Source organism: Pygocentrus nattereri, chromosome 14, assembly GCF_015220715.1.
Source record: "Pygocentrus nattereri isolate fPygNat1 chromosome 14, fPygNat1.pri, whole genome shotgun sequence".
Taxonomy (NCBI): Eukaryota; Metazoa; Chordata; class Actinopteri; order Characiformes; family Serrasalmidae; genus Pygocentrus; species Pygocentrus nattereri.
In genome coordinates this window covers 38,222,177-38,244,177 of record NC_051224.1, presented here as the reverse complement: position 1 = coordinate 38,244,177, position 22,001 = coordinate 38,222,177, and the positions used below count along the sequence as shown (strand labels likewise).

Sequence of the window (22,001 nt, the reverse complement as noted above, 5' to 3'; positions counted from 1 at the left end):
AATTGAGAACTTGTACTTGGCGATAAATGCAGGGTGGTCATTGATCTTTGCACAGTACTGTGTGATGATGGTCAGGCAGCTTTCCACAGGCTTCAGATGCAGTAGATAGAGCACAGCTCATAAACGCTGGCCTGTCCCTTTAACGCCGTCAGGTCAGTACCAGTGTTGTCAGTGAGTGCTAATTAATAGAACATGGAGCAGAATGATCCTCCTGTCCAGGCAGTGGGGTTATATTTAACTGTGAGAGAGAGAGAGAGAGAGAGAGAGAGAGAGAGAGAGAGAGAGAGAAGGAGACAGAGAGGGTTCAGCTACAGTTCAATGTATATTTATAAGGGACTGTATTTTGCATGCAGAGGCTCTTCCGCCCCCTCCGCTGGCACACTGACTGTACGAGCGCACCACTTCAGCAGCTGTTGCTTTACTCTCCGCAGGGCTGTCCTGTAGGTGATGCTGATGGAGAGTAAGCCGATTTGCTGAATGCTCTGGATCTGAAAGGCTGAGACAGTTCATCTCATCCATTCTCTTGTAGATGGACAGCTTGTAATTCACTCACTCAGACGTTGTTCACAAGTCCAGTATTTTCCTAAATCTCCCCCTGCACACAGGAATGCTGATACCCTCTGGAAATGCTCACGTGAGCATGTCAGCATGTACTGTCATACATTTGGTGTCAGACGCTGTGAGAAGAAAACGAGCTTAAGATGATGTTACTGGATAAAGTAATGCCTTGAAATAGGTTGAATAATTTCCTAAAAATCTTAACAGTCTCAAAAGTATTCATTCTTTATTATTGCAGATGGACAAAACAGATTGTAAAATGAACATACGCAAATATTTGGCTGTGTTTACATGCAAAGATTTTTGCCAGTTTGATTGAATATATTCCAAGTATAGATTAAGACTGAGGTGTTTATGTGCACTCTGTCCTGAACAATCTGGCGGAAAATCTCTGTTTACTTGCACAAGACAAGTAATCCAATCCAAAATTATACGCAGTGTAGATGTTACCATGACAACCAGCATAACGTGAGGACAGTCAGAGTGAGATGAGCAGCAGTGAGCAGTGCCTGTGTTTTTAACTGCTTTAAAATGACATCAGACTCAGTTGGCTCATGAGCCTGCTGAAGGATTTTCTTTTGTTTGCCTTATCACATCTACATAAATTGGGAAAAGCTCCATGTAAATAACAAGCATATGAGGCCAAATTGTGCTGTGTCCTTTGAAAACAGATATAATAACTCTATTTATATCATTAAACTATCCAAATCACTGTAATATTAATACCATAAAGTTACTTTAGATATGGCCAGTAGGGGGCGCAGTCCATTCCCAGGCTCTGCCTATGATGAAAGCAGTTGATTATGCTGAGCACTGCCTTTTATTGACTATCAAAACTTCTGCATGAAATTGTGCATGCCTCATGTAAATCCCATGCAAATGAGGGCAAAGTGAGTTGTATCCTTTGCAAACCATGTGTAAATGAGGCCTGATTCCACAAACTGAAGCTGATGATCAGCTGTGCTCAGATCCCAGCTTGTTTCAACATCATTCCTTTGATGAGTCACTCTTTCATGCGTCATTCAGGGTCAAATCTGCACTGTTTCCTCCAACTGTGAGGAATAAGGGCCATTGACTGGTATTAAGATGCCAATACAGCCTTTTTTTCCAGTTTACTATCAAGCAAACAGGTCATTCTGAGTGATGGTAGCAATTGATCATCCCACATCCTCAGCATCTGCAGCTGTAGTTGATTCAAATGGAGATGAAAGAGGGGAAGGTGGGAGCTTGTCGTTTGCAGTGGGGCATCTGTCTGCACCACTTGTTGGGCTGTGATTTGCCGCAGGGCAACAGGCAGGAGGCCTCATTTAGAGACCACGACTCAGAGTCAACACACGCCGACTAGCTTAGAGTAATGGAGCCCGGTGGGCTACCCTGCCACCTGCGCCCTGAGGACAAGTTAAACAGACGTAAACAGCAGTGTTCTGTGCAGTAACAGACGTAAACAGCAGTGTTCTGTGCAGTAACAGACGTAAACAGCAGTGTTCTGTGCAGTAACAGACGTAAACAGCAGTGTTCTGTGCAGTAACAGACGTAAACAGTAGTGTTCTGTGCAGTAACAGACGTAAACAGCAGTGTTCTGTGCAGTAACAGACGTAAACAGTAGTGTTCTGTGCAGTAACAGACGTAAACAGCAGTGTTCTGTGCAGTAACAGACGTAAACAGTAGTGTTCTGTGCAGTAACAGACGTAAACAGCAGTGTTCTGTGCAGTAACAGACGTAAACAGTAGTGTTCAGTGCAGTAACAGACGTAAACAGCAGTGTTCTGTGCAGTAACAGACGTAAACAGCAGTGTTCTGTGCAGTAACAGACGTAAACAGCAGTGTTCTGTGCAGTAACAGACGTAAACAGTAGTGTAATCCAGTACTTCAGTAATGGAAAGAAATCTATGAAAACATCATGAGAACTAGGGATTAAGCAATATGCTTTTTTCAGGGTGATACCAATATTGATCATTAGAAATCAAGGATGCCGATAACCAATATTTGGAGCCAATATTCATCTACCATAAATCTCATGTTTGTAGTGTGAAAATGTACAAGAATTCAGCTTTTACTCACAATTTACATTGCATGAATATTAGTACATTATATAAAAATAAAGTGTTTTGAGCTTTAAATACTATAGGCTGCAATTTTTTTATTATTTAATGATGATAAAACTTTTATAAATAAACTTTTAAGATAAATGAATAACAAATAGCTTTCAGCAATGTATAATAGTCACGTTTGTAAGTATATCATAGTTGTTTAATAGTATAATAGTAATAATTTACTTAGTAAACTGTAACTTGGCATTCCTTCCAATGCAGTCGTCATCATGTACGGGCCTTAAGAGTCAGAAATCCTGCTGTGTTATTGCTAGGAGCAGTTCACAGTCATTATTCAGCAAGTTCATGCAGTATTTTACTTCTATGAGCCAATCAGAACTAAGATAACATCTTCAGTGCCTTTGTGAAGTTTTGAAACAGGTTCTTAATATTCTGTTTTTTGTTAGATGCTATTGCAGCAGATTTATTTGGAAGTCTTTTATTGTTGTTGGGCACTTAATGAAATTCTACAGTTTAACTAACTTTTGATTACAGTTATGTTAAAATGTCAAGTCAATTTAACAAATTGTTATTGTTTATGTTAGACATGTGCACAATAACTCAGAGGGACAATAATTTAAATCATTTAAATAATTTGAACTGCTTTATACTAGATGTTTCATATTTATTATCACAGTCACCGCCACTTTACTATATTCTTAAGTACTTAAATCTCGTGTACATATTGCAAATTTCTCTTTGTTTTAAATTATTAAAGTGTTTATTCTTTACATAAATAGTTGCAACTGTAACAACTGCAATTTCCCTCTGGGATCAATAAAGGATTCTGATTCTGATTCTGAATTTGCTAAGGGTCATCAGATATTCTGTCAAGTTGCAATTAGTGGGGTCCAAGCACGATAGCTAATAGGTCATAATAGGCCCTTTGACAGATACAAAAGAAGTGATGGGCTGTTGCTGAGTTTTGAAATAACCTCCATAAAGACTGTTTATGAAGATAGCTGCCAAACTGTGTATAAATTGACCTCACCTTGGTATGTTAATATTTTTCAAAAATATGCTAAAATGGAATCCTGAAAATGTTTCTTATTGCATTTTCCTGTATTTTAGTGTCAGGGTGAACAACAATGTTTAGTTTTTATTTGAAAATCAGTTTAATTTTCTCCTGGGGATGAGACCCCCTTACGCCCATCTTTCTTATGCCGAATGAGGTTGCATGTCTGACTATAGAAATTAACATCTGGATTCTTAGAACTAGAAGTCAAACTATGATTCCACATATGAAGCAACCCAAAATTAGGATAATACTTATCAAAATCACAGAGAAAAGTCTGCAGTGGGCAGAAATCAGTGTTCTGAGGCATCTGACCAGCACTGAACCTGTTACACAGTACTGAGAAACAAGTCATTACAAGCTTTGTTATTATACATATAAAGTGGCTATAACTGGCCTGTAAATTCCCTAATGACCAGTAAGTTTCTATGTGAGTTTGTGGACAATGTCACCCTTAGATAATGCAGTTGGCTTGATCACTTTACAATCCTGCTTAAATTACTCATTTCCATGTAATTGTTTATTGGAATGAAGAAATCAAGAGCAGACTGCTCTGTTCCTTTAATGAGGCGCCATTGAGGCAATAAGCAAAACTACCTGGGGAAATAAAAATTGCCACCAGATTGTGAATTAAATTGAGCCCTGAAATGTGGGTACTGAAAATTGCCCAGTTACACAACGAAGGCCTTTGCTGGCCATTTGTATCGCTTTATTTTCTGCTATGTGAATAAACCCTGGCTTTAAGAGCCTAAGAAGTGAGTTTTAAAAAGAAAGTTGACTGTGTACATCAATTCTCTTCTGCAGGTTGAATGTTTAAGTAAGTAACTCTATGCAGTTTGTGTAAAACATTGAATACGGCCTACAGGTGGCGTGATACCGCTTTCTTTTCTGATACCTATACCAGTAGTTAAAGTACTGGCTGATACATATCCACTGTAAAAGCTTTATAATCATTTTTTGGCCATCTAAAAGTAGGCTGTCATGCACAGGTATAAAATCTTTCACCCTACCACATTCAACTTCAGTAATCTTGTAATGAAAACTATGGTGGAACAAAAATGGTCATTTCTTGACATGAAAATTAGGGTAACACTTTACTTGAAGGGTTTCTACATAACACGTCCATAACACCTTGCAAAAACACTTCATAACGTCTTCATGAATGTTTAAGTGAACATTCATAAAGCATACATGCTTTGTGTGGCGTGATTGTTATGGACTACTCTGTCATTTTGCTATGTCATATGATCGCATGATCATCGCATGTTTTTCAAAATAAAAGTTTGTAAAATGTTTTTTTTATTTAAAAAAAGCCATAAAATGTAAATTGGAGAGAGAATTGTGCAAAACAAACAATAAACAAATGGTTTATAAAATAAATAAATAAATAAATAAAAAATAGTCATTAAAAGAAAGTCGAAAGTCTAGCCAAGAAAAATCTCAAAGCACTTTCTGTCCAAGTGGCCAAGTGTCACTGAAAATAAAATACCTTTTCAAAATACAAACGCGGACTTTTCTTTCTGAAAATACACGTGTGAGTAAAATGACATAGAAGTCCGAATGAATGTCATGTAAAACATATACTTTATGAATGTTGATTTAAACATTCATGAGCATATTATGAAGTGTTTATGTAAGATACTATGAATGTGTTATGTAGACGAATTTCAAGTAAAGTCTTACCAAAATTAGCATTTTACCATTTAGCAGAGATCTCACTTACAAGAAATATCACTTACAGTGCAAATGTATTAATGATAGTTAATAAACTGCAAATAGGGAAACACTTTGCTCTTTCATTTGACTTGTTCAGGTACATCAATATCTGAACTATAAATTGTGTATTCATGTTATTATTTTTAAAAAAAAGGTTTTTAACTGACCATTCAGTGAAGAGCAGCAGAGAATAAAGAATGCATAGGCATCTGTAATTATATGTATATGAAGTATACATATATAGCATTCATAAGAATTACATTTCTCAATTACAGGTTAACAGGCTTCTCCAACAATATTCAGAGTTTGCCTTTAAGTTGGAGTGTTTACCTAATGCATGTTTTTCTGAGTGGATCTACAAGCTGTAAAACTACAGTGTGTAAAAGTATTTGGACACTATATAGTAAGTGTGTGTATGTATGCGGTATGTGTGTCTATGAAGTTTGCTGTCAATTGACATATAAGTGTATACTTTTTAATCCAATGCAGTTGCTTAGAAGATGCAATTTACTATATCTGCATATGCACTTTTAATGTATATGAACATAATAGTGAACACTACACACCTATAAAAATTAAATATGTAGATACATATTGTTATTAGGGATATAAATGATTAACGGATTAACCATTAACTGAAAATCAGACATCTGCGAGCAATAAGACATACAAGTTCATCCATGTTCTGTGAGAGAGAGCATGATGCATGGTAGTGTGAGAACTTCACAGCTTTCGAGAGCTTCTGAGCTAAAGCTATTCCTGCTAGTCATTGTATTTTTTATGCTTTTTTTATTTGGGGTAGTTGTGAATATATCTTTAGACCTTTAGAATATAGAGCCTTCAGTAATCCATCATTATGTATTCTAGTAATATTATCACCTTTTTTATTTTTTTTAGCTTTTTTGGTTACCAGGTTCTCACATAGGGTATGTTTAATATCAGTCCTATGTTCTACAGTCCATACAAGGAACACTGCTTAATATCTTGGTGCATATTTCAAACATTTTACAATGGATTGAAACTTGGCTCCGCCCACTTATTATCACATTCACCTGTAGCTTGTTATGGACTCATTATCTCCTGTGTATAAGTACATGCTGCATGTATGTTGACCTCTGCCTGTGGTGACTACGAGTCTTAGATTGCCTATAATAAAGCCACTTCACGCCTGTATCCTGCCTCTATTCATCACAGAGACTAAGCCAATCAGATTTCAGAACCAGAACTCTCTGTTTTGTATATTTTGAAGAAGTTGCATCCTTGATTTTAGGCTTGTTAGTTGATGATGAATCAAACCTAATGACTATGTGCATCCCTAATAGTCAATATATTCCATAAAATATAATATAAAAATATATTTTATTGTAAATATTTTCAATATACATTCAGTTTTGTTGCTCTCAAACACAAGGCGTGCTCTATTTGTGCTCAGAGATCCCACACGGCGAGGCTGCCTGTCTGTTTTACAACAAAGTGACATGACTGGTATTGACTGTAGCATGATGTATACTTGTGTCCCAGGAGAACCTGTGGCTGGACAGCGTCTCTCTGCTCATCAAAGACTCTTTTGAGGGGGAGATGCTGTTGATTGACAACCTGTCGGGCTCCGTCTTTCACCACTACTCCTCCCCTCCGGTGTGCAAAGACTGCAAGAGTCATCCTCAAGAGGTACAGGCTAGATGCACACTTTATTAGAAACACCTACATTGTGCTTCACTGACCATTTATGGGCTCCACCTTCCTAATATCAAATACCTGTGTAGGTGTATGTTTACAGACTGTTACCTAGTGCCAGGGTTGGTAACCACTGCTTTAGTCCATCTTTTACAACACAGCTTATTAGCCCCTCACCTTATTCATCATTCATCAGTTTCTGACCACAGGACCACGTTTGTCCAGATATTATTTGGGTGGCGGTGCTTTCTCAGATACCCTGACAAGGTAGTAGCATTGTGAATATGGACTCACATTAAAAATGGTCCACCCCTCAAAAATGTCCAGCCAAGAGTGGCTCTGTGGTCAGAAACTGACCATTGATGAAGGACTAGAGGATTATCAGCACGCATCAACGGATAGATTGCACACTCTGGGTTTCTAATAAAGTGGCCAGTATACCTCCACAGACTACTACAGTAACGTTTATTATACGTAGGAACAAACTCTTAAAGAAAGATGGTTCTGGTAATATTTTACTGTAGGTTGCTGTTTCATAAGGCTACTATTTTGCCTCATAGCACCCTGCATGTACTCCTCCACCATGGAACCTTCTCAAAACTATGATAAAACATTGTCTCAGGCTTTAGACAACCTCTTTGTAACATGTTTATAACCATAAATAACCTTCTGTGAAGGAGTTAAACACATTGGATGCCTGGTTCCTATCACGACCACTGTGTACGCACTCTGACCGATTCCGATTTGGCCGGTTTCTCCAGAAAGGCTCTTCAGACTGTTCGGAATGACTTGGTTTACTTAGTTTACTTCCTAGTGATATAATTTTGCAAATATTTGGGAAAATGATGGTGGATTTCCACTTGAAATTGTTTCAGCAGGTCCTCCACAGTTAAGTGAAAAGCTATATGTATATATATGTACAGAATGGCCCCCCTAATGCATACATTCAGTCCCCTGCAGTTGCGTCCATCACTATGACAGACAGGACAGGGATGGTTGGGGAAATAAGCAATTCAAGCAATAACCTCCTCACCTGTCACTCCTTCTTTCTGCCTGTCTGCAGACGGTGTCGGCCCATCAATCTGCTCTTTCTCTCTTCTCCCGGCTCTCCATCCAACACTGATTTATGAAGTGTCTCCATGCTCTCTTTCTCTCTTTCTTTCTTTCTTTCTTTCTCTCTTTCTTTCTTTCTTTCTCTCTTTCTTTCTCTCTCTCTCTGTCAGTTGCTCTTATTACTCAGATTTCAGAGATAGGCCCTTTTTTCTCATTCTGTTCTCTATCTGAACCACAAACTGCTCTGTCTATCTTCCCCTGAAGTTTAGGATATCAGACTGAAAAGCTCCAGTCAGCTGCCAGATCAGAGGCTAGAAACAGTGCTAAAAAACTGCTGCTGCTGCTGTCCAAAAGTTTGGAACCACTGGCCATATTATTAAAAATCTCCATTAAGTGCAAATATAAACCGATCAGGCATGACATTATGAGCACCTCCTCATTTCTACGCTCACTGTCCATCTTATCAGCTCCACTTACTGTATAGCTGCACTCTGTAGTTCTACAGTTACAGACTGTAGTCCATCTGTTTCTCTGATACTCTGTTACCCTGTTCTTCAGTGGTCAGGACCCCCATGGACCCTCACAGAGCAGGTACTATTTGGGTGGTGGGTCATTCTCAGCACTGCAGTAACACTGACGTGGTGGTGGTGTGTTAGTGTGTGTTGTGCTGGTCTGAGTGGATCAGACACAGCAGTGCTGCTGGAGTTTTTAAACACCTCAGTGTCGCTGCTGGACTGAGAACAGTCCACCAGCCTAAAATATCCATCCAACAGTGTCCTGTGACCACTGATGAAGGACTCGAGGATGACCAACACAAAGTGTGCAGCAGCAGATGAGCTGTCGTCTCTGACTTTACATCTACAAGATGGACCGACAAGGTAGGAGTGTCTAATAGAGTGGACAGTGAGTGGACACGGTGTTTAAAAGCTCCAGCAGCACTGCTGTGTCTGATCCACTCGTACCCGCACAACACACATTAACACACCACATCAGTGTTACTGCAGTGCTGAGAATGATCCACCACCCAAATAGCACCTGCTTTGTGAGGGTCCATGGGGGTCCTGACCACTGAAGAACAGGGTAACAGAGTATCAGAGAAACAGATGGACTACAGTCTGTAACTGTAGAACTACAGAGTGCAGCTATGCAGTAAGTGGAGCTGATAAAATGGACAGTGAGCGTAGAAACAAGGAGGTGGTCAGAATGTTATGCCTGGTCAGTGTATAACTTTAAAACCTCTAAAGATAATATCAAATTTCGGTCCTTAGTGTGTCACAATGCTAACATGCTGTTTTGTTTGTCCTGACAGCAGATCCATATGGCTGAGCTGGAGCAGGCGTCCCTGAGATCTGAGCAACTCTCAGACAAATCCTCCTCTCCAGCACTGCCTGATGACCTCAGCTTGGACGAACACAGCATGTACCAGCTGACCAAGGTGAGCTTTGTCTCAGAAGGATGACATAATTTCCTGTACACCCCTCATCCTCTTCTCCTGTACCTCCACCTTAATAGTAAACAGTTAGAGACAGCAGAACGTCTACTGATGACCAGCTTGTGTTAGCCATGCTGTAGCCATTCATCAGTGGTCAGTTTCAGTGGCCACTCTTGGCTATGTGTGGTGATACACACTCAACCTACTGATGCGTAAAAACATCAGCAACGTTGCTGAGTCTGATACACTCTTACACTCTTAAAACGATGGTTCTTCATGGTTTTTTAGTTAAGACAATGGTTCTGTATAGAACTATGAACACCCAAAGAACCATTTGCATGCTTAAATGGTTCTTTGCATGGTGAGATTGTTCTTCAGGTTGGAGAAAGTGTTGTTATATGGTTCTATATAGCACCAAAAAGGGTTCTTCTAATGTTATGTTAAGTATGATGTTCTCCATCAATGTGAAGAACCATTTTACCAAGTGAAGAACCATTTAAGCTTGCAAAACGTTCTTTAAGAGTTCATGATTCTAGAGTGAACCATTGTTTTTTACCAAAGAACCCTTGAAGAACCATCTTTCTAAGACTGTACCAGCGCCACACACTATTATATCTGTGCTGAGCAAGAACTACTACCCACATAATATCTGGTCAGTGGCATCCCTGTGGTCAGAAACAGACCATTGATGAGTGGGGCTGATAAATTATGTAGTCTGTAACTGTACATGTATAAAATGGACCTATAAGTTAGATAAGTTAGGCTCGCTTAGTGGCCAGTGAGTGGGGGGTGGAGGTCATTCCTTCATAGTATCCTTCCTAAACCAGTTAATTAGTCCATATTACATGCAAAGCTATCTATAGTGGTTTTATGCTCTTTCACAGAGGTGTGAACTCGAGTCATATGACTTGGATTCGAGTCCGACTCGAGTCACAAATATGATAAGTTTAGACTCGTCTCGAGAAAATCGACAAAGACTTGGGACTCGATTTTGACTTGAACACCAATGACTCAAACTCTGACTCGAACTTGAGCATAATGACTTGGAAGGACTCGAGACTCAAAGTGGCAGAAATGTGGAGTCTGCAGACGGGCCTCTACGCAGAAAGAAAACTGTAGTAAACTGAGTAAACAGCAGCGCTGTCTGTCACTGTGTTTATGCTCAGCTTATTTTATTTCGGAAGACAAAAGAAGCGTTAAGAGTTCAGGTTTGCCTCCATAAGCTGGAAACAAGCGAAGCGTCAACAGCATCAATGCGCCCTCGCTCAGCACTTAAACTCCAGTTTTACTGCAGAAACTCACCAGGCAAACTGACAGTTTTCTTCATGGCAGCAAAACAAAAGAAACAGTTCTATCTGTTTGACTGATTTTAACAGCTTCCACAGGTAAAACAAGCGTAACGTTCACCACGAGGCTGAAGTTGAGTTGTTATTTGCCAGCTTCATATGGGAATTTGCAATTCCATCTTAAATTGCAGGCACAGGAATGTAAGTGCTGCACTATTTAAGGTGGAACTGGTGAAAAAAGTAAACTTTACTTCAAACATTTACCATTAATGTTCCCAAAAACCATCAAAAATTACCTTCAAATATATATATTCAATAGTACTTTTAAAATTCCTTTCATGTGTAGTTGCATTACTCTTTGTGTAATGCGGCGGAGCAATGATGAGGCAGACTCATAAGCTGAGAGAAGCAAGATTTATTAGGGGCAAATCCATAATCAGGGTCTAAACAGTCCAGGGTCAAAGAGCCAACATGGAGAGATGGAGGGACAGACATCACAAAAAGGAACACAGACTAGACATACAACAGAGGCCAGAAGAACAAACACCATACAAAGACCAGCCACTAACAAGGGAAAACACAAGGCTTAAATACAAGAATAGGGAGGGTTAACAAGACACCGGTGAAAACAATTAAGGGCAGAGTCTAGAAACAAGGGGGCAGAACAGGGAAGAATCAAAACAAGGACAAGACCAGAGTTAAACACAATCACATGGAGGACTGGGAGGGGCCAGTTGTGACACTTTGTGTGTACCAGTATGTCTGTCATGGTTACCTGTGTACCATGGATTTTATATTTAAGCTGCAAGCTTAAAAAATTTACAATAATAACAAAAATAAATACAGCCACAAACTGCTAACATGCTGTCAATAAAAGGCCACAGCTCTGTTAACATTGACTTGAAGGACTTGAAGGACTTGAAGATTAGGACTATTGATATGAGACTCGACTTGAGACACGGGACTTGACTTGAGTTGACTTGGGACTTGAGCGTCAAGACTTGAGACTTGTTACTTGGAACTTAGTGACTTGTTACCACCTCTGCTCTTCCAAAGCATTCAGATGTTCCAGGCCTACTGAGCATCTTTTTATGAAAGCTCTATCGGTCAAAGTCCTGCAACTGTGCCATACAATGCAAGAGAAAAATCATCACCCAGGGCTGCATAATCCAGTAAAGAGCCCACTGGGGGAGTGTGTGCCGAGTGCTACCTACAGCTGTTTTATCCACTGCCATAATCTCTTAAATCTCTCTCAGCATCAGCTCTTAATGAGGCCTAATCAGCGAAAATGGCCGTGAACCCCTACTAATGAGACCAAAGAAATCAAATAAATAAATCCTGCACAGTAGCTTCATTTCTCTTGACTTTATTACAGCCCCTCTTCCTGCGTTTATCAGGCACAGCATGACGAACACGAGAACATGACGGGGTGGAGGAAAACGACTTCCCTCAGCAGATGCAGCTTACTCTCTTTAATTGTTAGACTAAGGAAAGGCTGGGTTTAGATATATTCCCTTATTCTTGCTTTCTTGTTTACTTTTGTTTATGTAAGCATTACTAGAATCTATGAGCTTTTGCATATAAGGAACAGTTGGGATCCATCTGGACTTCTGCTGGAAATGTGGTCTGATTGTCTAAAGCACTGTTATCTCTTTTAACAAGCAACATATGCAACATTCTGCAGTGCCTTATCTTTGTTGAACAAATGGTTTGAACAATTAGTCTCCTTGACTCTTTAAAGGTTTGCATTGCACAGCTTGCAAATGCTTTTTGCAAACAGCTGGGAGTCCTTGTTTTAGGAATGTTCAACCACTCTTCCTTGCAGAACGCAGTATCCTTTTTTATCTTGCATGCACAACATGTTGTAAGATCTACCCACAGATTTTCAGGGCCATTTCAAAAGCTTCAGCTTCCATTTCTTGACATAGCACATGGTGGATTTTGGTGTATGTTTTGGATCATTATCCTGTCATAGAAGGCAGCCTCCTTTCACCGTCAGTTTCTTGACTGTCTGTCACATTTACTTCTCAAATTGGCTGAAAATCAGTGGAATCCTTTCTTCCATCTACTCATACATTTCCTGTGCCCCTGGCTACCGCATAACCCAAAGCATAATAGATCCGTCTCTATGCGTGACTGTTGGCAAGGTGTTCTTTTCATCAAATGCTGCTCCTTTCTTTGCCATACACTAATCTGGTGATTGTTGCAAGTAGTTCAGCTTTTACTTAATCTGTTTACAGCACTTTCAAAATGCCTCTTGGCTAGATGTTGTTTTGCATGCAGACTTTCAGATGTTGAGGTGATAAGGTTTACTTCTGATGACTCTTCCATGCAGAACATGCAAAGCGACCACTCCTGTGTTGGCTAAATCTTCCTGTAGATCCTTTGCTGTCATGTGGGGGTTTTGCTTTGCCTTTGTGACCAACATACAAGCAGTTCTATATGAACGTTTTCTTTCTTTCATATGTCTTGCTTTGACTTCCACAATTCCTTTTACCCCTTAAAATCCCAGGCTTATTACATACTAAGCCTTATTATTCAGCAACTACAGGCAAACTGGTTGAGCTATTCTTAGGTTATAGAAGTGTGAAATAAAACTCCGGGGCTGCTGGCAGGTCCTAGTCATTAAAGGGGTTAACAGCCATTGCTTAATGACTTTTCGCACAGTGGAAATTTCACACATCATTTCTACTGTGCGTCCTGATCATGTCCTCAATTCAGAAGAGCCTCTCAAAGCATTTTACTGCTTTGCTGGAACCAATTTGCTTCATTTTCTGTTTCACGGTTGTTAAATTTCGAAGAGTCAAAGAATTCATTACGCTTATCAGCTGATCACTTCCTTATAACAGTTATTGACTTCCCTGACCAGTCCAAATGTGGTAATTAAGGCCTAATGTGTTATAATACTGAGATCTTACAGATGGAAGGGTCTCCAAATGTCTGTGGTTGGTGTGGTGTAGTGTAGTGGGTAGCATCTCTGGGTAGCATTTCTGCCTTCTACGCTGGAGACTGGGGTTCAATCCCTGCCTGGGCAGGCACCCTACACTATACCACTAAGAGTCCTTGGGCAAGACTCCCAACACTACCTGTGTAAAAAAAAAAAAAAAGATCAAATTATAAGAGTGTCTGCCAAATGCCGGAAATATCTGTGCATGCTACAATTACTCTTTTACGGATTTTTTGATAAAGTGTTTTTTAAGTGTTGTTTTTAAAATAGTTTGCTTATACTTATTGTCACTGTAAAAGTCAATAAGTCAGCCAGGGTAGTCCAAACTTTTGCATACAAATGTATATTACCTTTGGATTTTTTGATGCAAATCTCATTTGTGGCTGGCTTAATTGTACGGTGCTTTTATTTAACACCTGTTGCCTAAGGCTACTGTAGCTAACTGAGCAAACTCACCAATTGTTTTCCAACTAATGCTAAAGCGTTAGCTTCAAGGCTCCTAAAGGGGCATATTACCTCATCACAGCAAAGTTTTTAGTTCTATAATACATTGCTTTACAGAAATGAATGAATTTGCAGGCACCAAAATTAGGATAACTGGAGTGTAAATGGTTCACAAACTGCACACTTTCATTTTGCTCATATGCTTTTCTTCCGTTCACAATATTGTATAGGAAACTTTATTATAGCATATTATAGCTGTAGTAGCCTCATCCTACATACAGTATCCCTGGTTGTGGTTTCACAGGGTAATATTAGATGCTGTTGGTGGTCCATTTCAGCTTGATGAGTTTGTTTTGCCCCAAAGGCAATAAGTGTAGAGATGGGAAAGAGCTAACAGCTGTTGCAGGGTGATGAAAGTGCTAATACGCTAAAGCTAACAGCCCTCTTGTGTTTCCTCTGCACAGGAGGAGCGTGGCAGTGGGGAGGAAGCAGCAGGAGGTGGGAAGGAATTGATGCGACGGCCGTCTCGAGTCCACAGCACCGGTGCTGAGGAGGGGGCTCAAAGACAACTCCAGCACCCTCATACACCAGCCCGCCATAGTATTGGTAACCTCAGGAGAATAGTTTCAGAGACACATGTTATGGATTTGATGTGTTTTAGGCTTCTGCATATGCATGCCACACATTTACAGTAGGTATTTAGTTTGTGGTTACCATGATAATCACTTTATGGGCATTCTGACTCCGACTGTTTTCATCTGCTACTTGTTTAGTTCTTAGTACTTATGTGTGTTTAAATGAGTGATGTTTTCTCAGCCCCTTTGCAAATCATGCTTTTCTGCGCTTTCGTTCCAGTTTCTCTTGTTTCTATGACCTATGATATATCTTATTATTATGAATATGCCTTGACTATAATGTATGTGTTTTCTGGAAAAGTCTAGAAAATAAAGAGTCTGTGCTGATATGCTAGAGGTTTGACAAATTTAGGGTTGCGCAGATGGTGTTTAATATTTGAAATATCATAAAGTTCAAGTAGGTAGAGAATATATTTCCCTGTCTTTGTCTTTCTGCAGGTGGTGCTCTTTGTAGCAGCAGTAGCAGAGGAGATAGAGGCATTCCTGGGAGTGCGAGTGACTCCTCCACTCCTTTCCATCTCCCTGCAGAGTTCTTCCATCCAGCAGCAGCGGCCCTTCCGGCACCCCCCAGGAGCCACAAGTCCCGAGGCCTCAGAATGACCTCTCCAGCATCCTGGGCCTCCTTGCGTTCCCCTGGAGGCTGCAAACTGCTCACCACGCAGGTGGGTGCATTTTTGTGCCCAAATGGAATGACTATAAGCTCAAACAAACCATTGTATAGTGCCGCTGTGAAGTGCTATACAAGTAAATTTAATTCAATCAAAGTGAAGTGAGCAATTTTGGGTATAAATTTGGTGGTTCCTGACCATTGTGTATAATTGACAACTGATCAAAATATAAAAAAAACAAAAAACATTTTGCTCATTTTTATATTTTGTGCCATTGGAAAGAAGTGGATGAGGTAGTGGTGGAGCAATAAAGTCCACGTGTCTTGGTTTTACTCTGTGTTTCCTCAGTATGCGTCTCACAGTGACTCATCCCTGGCCACGGGGAGCTCAGAGGGAAGCCTGCAGACCACCATGGAGGAAGGGCTAAGCTTCAGCATCTCTTCTCCAAAGGAACCTGATTTCCCCTTGCCTCTGCTGGAGCCACTGCCCAACAGGAGCACCAGTGGCATTTCCACAGAGACCCTGAGGCCGGACGGGTCTGCTGCGTCATCCCTACAGGTCAACAGGGGGCACCAGCGCAGCCAAAGCAGCAGTAGCCCTGGAGAAACCTGGCAGGGCTCCAGCCAGGCCTGCACCAGCGAACAGTTTTCAGAGACAATGAGCAGCCTGTCTTTGACTTCACTGCTTTTGCCTAGCTCTCTAGCGCCCCCTTTGGTGAAGAAGTGCAACAGCACGGGAGATTTGGAGCAGGGTGCCAATTCAGCCCGGGGAAAGGAACCTAGGCAACTGTTTGTGATGGACCCCCAGGGCCACCTCGCCACCCCATGGGTGGAGGGGAGGAAAGGGGCTAGGAAAGAACCATCGGAAGCATCAGAATATGAAGAAGAAAACACAAGTCAAGTAACAGTGGTGGGTTCCAGGAAAAACAGATGAAATATTCTTTTTGTTGTTGTTGTTTCACTCCAAGGTCCACCACTCTACCTCTCCGTGTTTTTTTTTTCCTCTTCTTTTTTTTGACACGGAGACATTCAACGTGATATTTCGTACTCAACCCTGAAAAACCAAACCTGGTCTCGCTCTATTCTCTCTTTTCATTTGTGGCCTGTTCCCATTTTGTATTCATTCATGGGAGTGGTTCCCACCTGTGGTTGAGAGCATTGTGGATGAGGAAGTTCAGGGGAAGGGTGACATCCTTCCAACGGGAACAAAGCTGTAAGGAGACAAAAGTCTTCACAAAGCTGCCAATGGATCCCGATGGCTGAGTCAAATCAGGGAGTCTGAATGCAAGCGCATGAAGCGCGGCAGTCGCTGTTGGAGTTTTCTGTTCACGTTTTGGTGGATTCAATAAAAATTAAAAAATTAAGGACGTAGCTGACATTCAAAGACCGACAAAGGGACTGCAGTTAAGAACTTTTTTGCTTCTTGTAGAAAGGGCATGCACATGCAATTAGGAATAAAAGCATCTTGCGGTGGAAGGTTGTAGAATCCAAACTATATTCAGCAACATCGTGCACATGAAGTAAACTGTAGAACGTTATTGTGTGCTTGCATGCGTCCGTGTGTGTCCATGTCTGTGTGTGTATGTGTGCTAGAAGGAAAGGAAGTGCACTGCTTTGAGCCTCCCGACACATTTGCTGGCTTTTGAAGTTCAGTTTCGTCAAGTGAAAGAGAAGGGTCGAGATGGCTGATTCACTCCCAGTTGGAGACCACCCGCCAAGGTCAAACACTGCTGAGTGGAGCTGGAGTAGCGAGAGGATCTGGTCTCGGCGAAAGGAGCAAAACGAGACGAGTCTTTGCCCAAGGACGACTCCTGCCTCAGAAAAAGAAAATGCCAGGTGCAAAAAAAAAAAAAAACCTCCCACAATCTTCTGCATGAAAGCATCTTTCTGCAGACGAGCTGAAATTTTAAACCATGTGAAGATGTCAATGCTGGTTGATAACAGATTTTTACTTAGATATTTTTTATAAACTGGATTGGAGGGGAATCGGATATGTTGTGGTTGCCTTGTCCTTACCCCGTCCCTAATGTTTCTCCATCTGACTTGTTGTTTCCTGCAAGTGACTTCCAGTTTTATAACTTTGGTAAAAGGGGATGGGTTTTTGTACATGGGAAGAAAACAACCATGCAAAACAACAACAAAAAAAAAGTTGTAGATTTTAAAACGTGGATTGCTCGTCGACGTCGAAGGCGGAATCAACGATGTGAAGGAGTATTGCATCGCTGGAAGATGTTGCGGTGGAAAACAGAAGCCTGAGCTTCGTGGTACTGATCGAAAAAACTTTGACAATGTTTTGAAAGCTTTAATTTGAGTGTCATATGACATAACTAGGTTTATTAGACATGCGACAGGGTAAATCACTAACAACACTGTTTTTTGGCATGGTTACTGGATGTTTATCCTTATTACTCTTTAAATTTCACAAATTGCACTCTGATTCGCTTTGTGTTCCACTAGCTTGGATTGGCAAGCCATTCGGTTCGAGTATAAACTGAGCATCTTTTAAACCTGTACGTATGACACTCAAAGCAGCTAATGCGGAACTGATGTTTTAGTGTAGTCTATTGTAGCATTTGGCATCCCTGATGTGGTTTTTTTTCTCTTTTTTTTGCTAGAATTCAGGTGATTCAAATTGGCTCGACCTGTTGAACTTCATTTGGTAGTGGTTGTCTGTCCATAATGTGGAGATATCATTGATTAACAATTATACAGTATATCAATAGTGTTAAGTAGTATATAATCGAGTCTGCACTAGTTCTATTCACAGTGCTCAGTATTAGTCGGAGATCATTGAAGCGCTAGGGTTACTTAAAAAAGACACAAACATGAAGGGCTTTCTCACTTTCCAAGATTTTCTTGGATATTTTAAGACAATACTGCTTATCCATGGACAAGACGATGAGAGTCTGACGATGCAGCAATAAATGAAAGCTTTGTATGCCCTAAATATGTCCAAATAGAATATTTCGTGGTAACAGAATAGAGCTACCCACATGATCTAAGCAGGAGTATCTGGCCAATCAGAACTTTTCCTACCACATGAATTATGGGCTGCCGCCAGTGACGATGAACAAATGAGGTCATTTAGAACTCAGGGCCTTGGAACATACCACTAACGAACGCTCTGTTTTTTTAGAGCCGAGTAAGAAGGGAGGACTGTGAGTGAATTGGGAGCGCTTGTGTTTCGACACCTCCTTTAATGCCTTGAGCTCATAAGCTTACATCGGTGTATCATGAATATGGCACAACACTGGCACTGACCGTCAAGCAGATTAGCCCAATCTTGCCACAGTTTTGTAGCAGAGGGCTATTTTCTTCGGACCTCCAAAGAAGGAGTAACTCTGCCCTCAAGCCCTAACCTTAACTGTACGTAACGTCCTGTACGGGTATGTTTATTCTAATCTCTACTATCTGCAATTGTGATATACTACTGAAATGGTCTGATTGCATGGTAGCCATTGCTATGTTCGTAGCAGTAGCCTAAGCGTCACTGTCCTAATCTAAAATTCCAACTGGGAAGATGCTATGGACTGTACTGGGTGTCATGTCATGTTTATGAAAGGCTTATGTAAGGCTGGCATCTAATGGCGTAGAGTATTAGACGAGGTTTTATCAAGCACTCTAGGATGGACTGATCACTGTATCATGAGGTGAACGTGTGTACATAACTTTGTATATTTGAACTGCATGTGTGCTATGCTACCAATGACAATGAAACCTTCATGCATTTTCGAGAGTCTGAGGGTGAGAAAGGTTTCTGTTTCGGACCAAGAGGTCTGTTTATTTTCACACCCTTGAAGTCTTCCTCGTTTTACTTTACTTGCTGACCGAGTGTTGACGTGCAGCCTATGTTTCCCGGCACAATTGACTGTGCATTTTCTTTTATTTCCTTAAAGACACCTACAAGATGACTAGGGTTATGCGTCACCCGAGACTGTCAAACCAGGCCTCAAAACTCCTTATCTGAAGTTTCAACACCAACACATGCATGCCAGCAGTTGCCACCGGGGTTGGCCAAATTGTTATTTGAAATTTCAAGGTGTTATTTGAAAAGCAGCCCCTCCAAGTTATCAAATTGATTTGTCAAATTTGGCAAAGCTAGCCTTTGAGTGTTGCACAGAGGAATACATTTTCGCTTGGTGGTTTGCTTTGAAAAGAGAATGCATATACTGTTTTCCCACCTGTGGTCACAATGGCAAAATGCATGTTTGCCGATTAGAAACCGTAACATCCTACACTGCCTGTCAGATAAAAAAAATGCCAATAGTGGCCACTGACCACTATCACCATTTACATTGTACCACATTCGTTTTTTTCCATTCTGCAGAAGGCCTGCTTGGAACTCCTTGTTGACCTTGTTCAGACTGTCAGCCTAAATCTGATTTTTGTCGTGTCCGGATTTTGTCTAGAAAGACTTTTGATTGTCTGGACAGCAAAAAACACATGGAAATTTAGCAAATGTGTCTCAGTCTGGATGCTCTGGCCGCTCAAATCAGATTTCAAAGTGTTTTTTTTGTGTCATTCACAACATGACAAACCACGGCATTGTCAAATCCAGAGTGACAGAAGTGCTGGGATTCAAGAAGAGCGCCAAAGATTCATGCTTATGCCAGAGAATTGTGAAGAGTTTGGAGAGTGAGATGATGCACCTCCACCTCTCCTGAATCTGCGTCACCGACGGAGCTACGTAGATACTTACGCCTACGTTTACTGCAGCGAACCATACAGATAGGCTGGTGATGTCGGGATACACAAATATGATCTGATCACTCATAAATAACAGCACGGCCAGTCGCCTCGAAAGGCCTGATTTGAGAAACAAATCCGATTTGCCTGCGGTCTGTAAACAACCTCTGAACCTTATAAAATACAGACTCTATGCTGCACTCAGATCTCAGATTTGAGAACATCTAACACATTAATTTTTCGCATTTGATTTTTTTAGACTTGTTTGTGTTTTCAGAAATTTTGATTCATCCCTTTATTCTCTGTAGCCACCATGTAGCTTGTCCCCTCAGGGACCCTCAAGAGCGGGTTAAGGGGTGGGGGTCGGGGGGCTTAGGAATGAGTCAGAGATGCTAGGAATGCTTGGTTTTGTAAGCCACTGAAGCAAGAGCACAAGTGTTTCTTCCCCCTCACCTCGCACTTCCTCTCTCCCCCCAGCCATCCCTGCTTCTCCAAATGTCAGCAGGTCCTCCGCTCCGCCGCTTGAGCGTGCCGCCTCACAGCCCAAATTTGCCATTAGATTTACACACACAAGACACTAATCCTCTTTCACACAAGTAGAAGGAGATAATCAGCATGAGACTCAGTGGGCAACCATCGAATTCGACAAGGATCCGCATCTGCATACACTACCATTCAAAAGTTTGAAATAGCTGGTTGTAATAATATAGCGATTTGTACAGAGTAGGTTAAATTGTCATGAACTTGAAAGCAGAATGTATATTTCAATGTTTTATTCAATATTTCAAGCATTTCGTTATCAAGACGTTGATAAACGATAAATAATATAAGCTCCCCAGACAAAAAAAAATTGTCACCTTGCATGCTTAAGGTTTAACTTCGGGCTCCTGTAGATGGTGTTGCACAAGGATAATCGGGCTATAAATATCTGCAGGGTGAGCAACGCGATTCATAGATTGAGAAGAGGTGGTACAGTGCAGTGAATGGCTCCTTCAATATGTAGAAAATGGGTCACAAAGCAGGTGTTAATGACTGGCAAAAAGGAGTGATTGCATTTGGCCATGCCAAAAGCCAGAGTGTGACAGAAGTAGATGAATTTGCAGGTGTACTGGAGCATACAGTCATACGTGTCCACCAACAGAGGCAAAAATCCCAGTCTACAGGAAATTCTCATCAGAAATTGTGTCCAAAAGATGAAACTGCCATCGCCAGGTTCCACAGCTTGTGAATAAAAATCGCTTTTCTTCCGGGCAAGAATTCTAGATGTCAACGCAGGCCCTTCACAACCAATTTCTGAAAGAACAGTATGGAACTGAACACCATGGACATAAGTGGCATGCAAGAGGCCTTTACTCACTTCTACTCACAAAGTTGCCCTGTTACAGTGGATGAAGAAGCACAAAAACTGGACTGTTCATGACTGGAAATGTGTTATCTGGTCAGATGAATCTCGGACCTGCCTGTATGTGAATGATGCTTGGCGCTCATCGCAGACCTCAGGAAGCCTTCATTGAGGACTGCTTGCAAGGTGTGGTTCAAGCTGGAGGAGCTCTTGATGTTCTGAGAGTGTTTTAATTACACAGATATGGGTCCTTTGGTTGAGGTGACAGTGAATTTGAACCACAGTGCCTACACTGAGCAGCTGGACAACCAGGTTTTGCCTTTTGCTCATCATCTTACTGGAACATAACATTCCTATCCCTGAATTGTAAGATGACAATTTTCACATTCACAGGGCTGTAAATGTGACTGATTGGCATGATGAACATGCAGGAGCTTCACACATTTGGACTGGCCTGAAAAATCCCCAGGCTTGAATCCTCTTGAAAATCTGTGGGACTACCTGGAACCAAGTAGGA

General features: G+C 41.0%; 1 protein-coding gene across 2 annotated transcripts in view; it reads left to right on the top strand.

Annotated features, from left to right (window-relative positions):
* The window catches only part of cacna1ia (calcium voltage-gated channel subunit alpha1 Ia), a 282,477-nt gene extending 265,124 nt beyond the window's left edge, over positions 1-17,353 (top strand). The window contains exons 33-37 of one of the 2 annotated variants that reach the window (XM_037544719.1): positions 6,900-7,046; positions 9,418-9,540; positions 14,679-14,820; positions 15,288-15,511; positions 15,806-17,353. In XM_037544719.1, coding sequence (XP_037400616.1) covers positions 6,900-7,046; positions 9,418-9,540; positions 14,679-14,820; positions 15,288-15,511; positions 15,806-16,390 — 1,221 coding nt within the window. In that variant the 3' untranslated portion in view covers positions 16,391-17,353. Of the gene's footprint in view, positions 1-6,899; positions 7,047-9,414; positions 9,541-14,678; positions 14,821-15,287; positions 15,512-15,805 lie in introns of both variants that reach the window. The other variant, XM_037544718.1, reaches the window with a different exon arrangement.
* Positions 17,354-22,001: the final 4,648 nt, after the last annotated feature.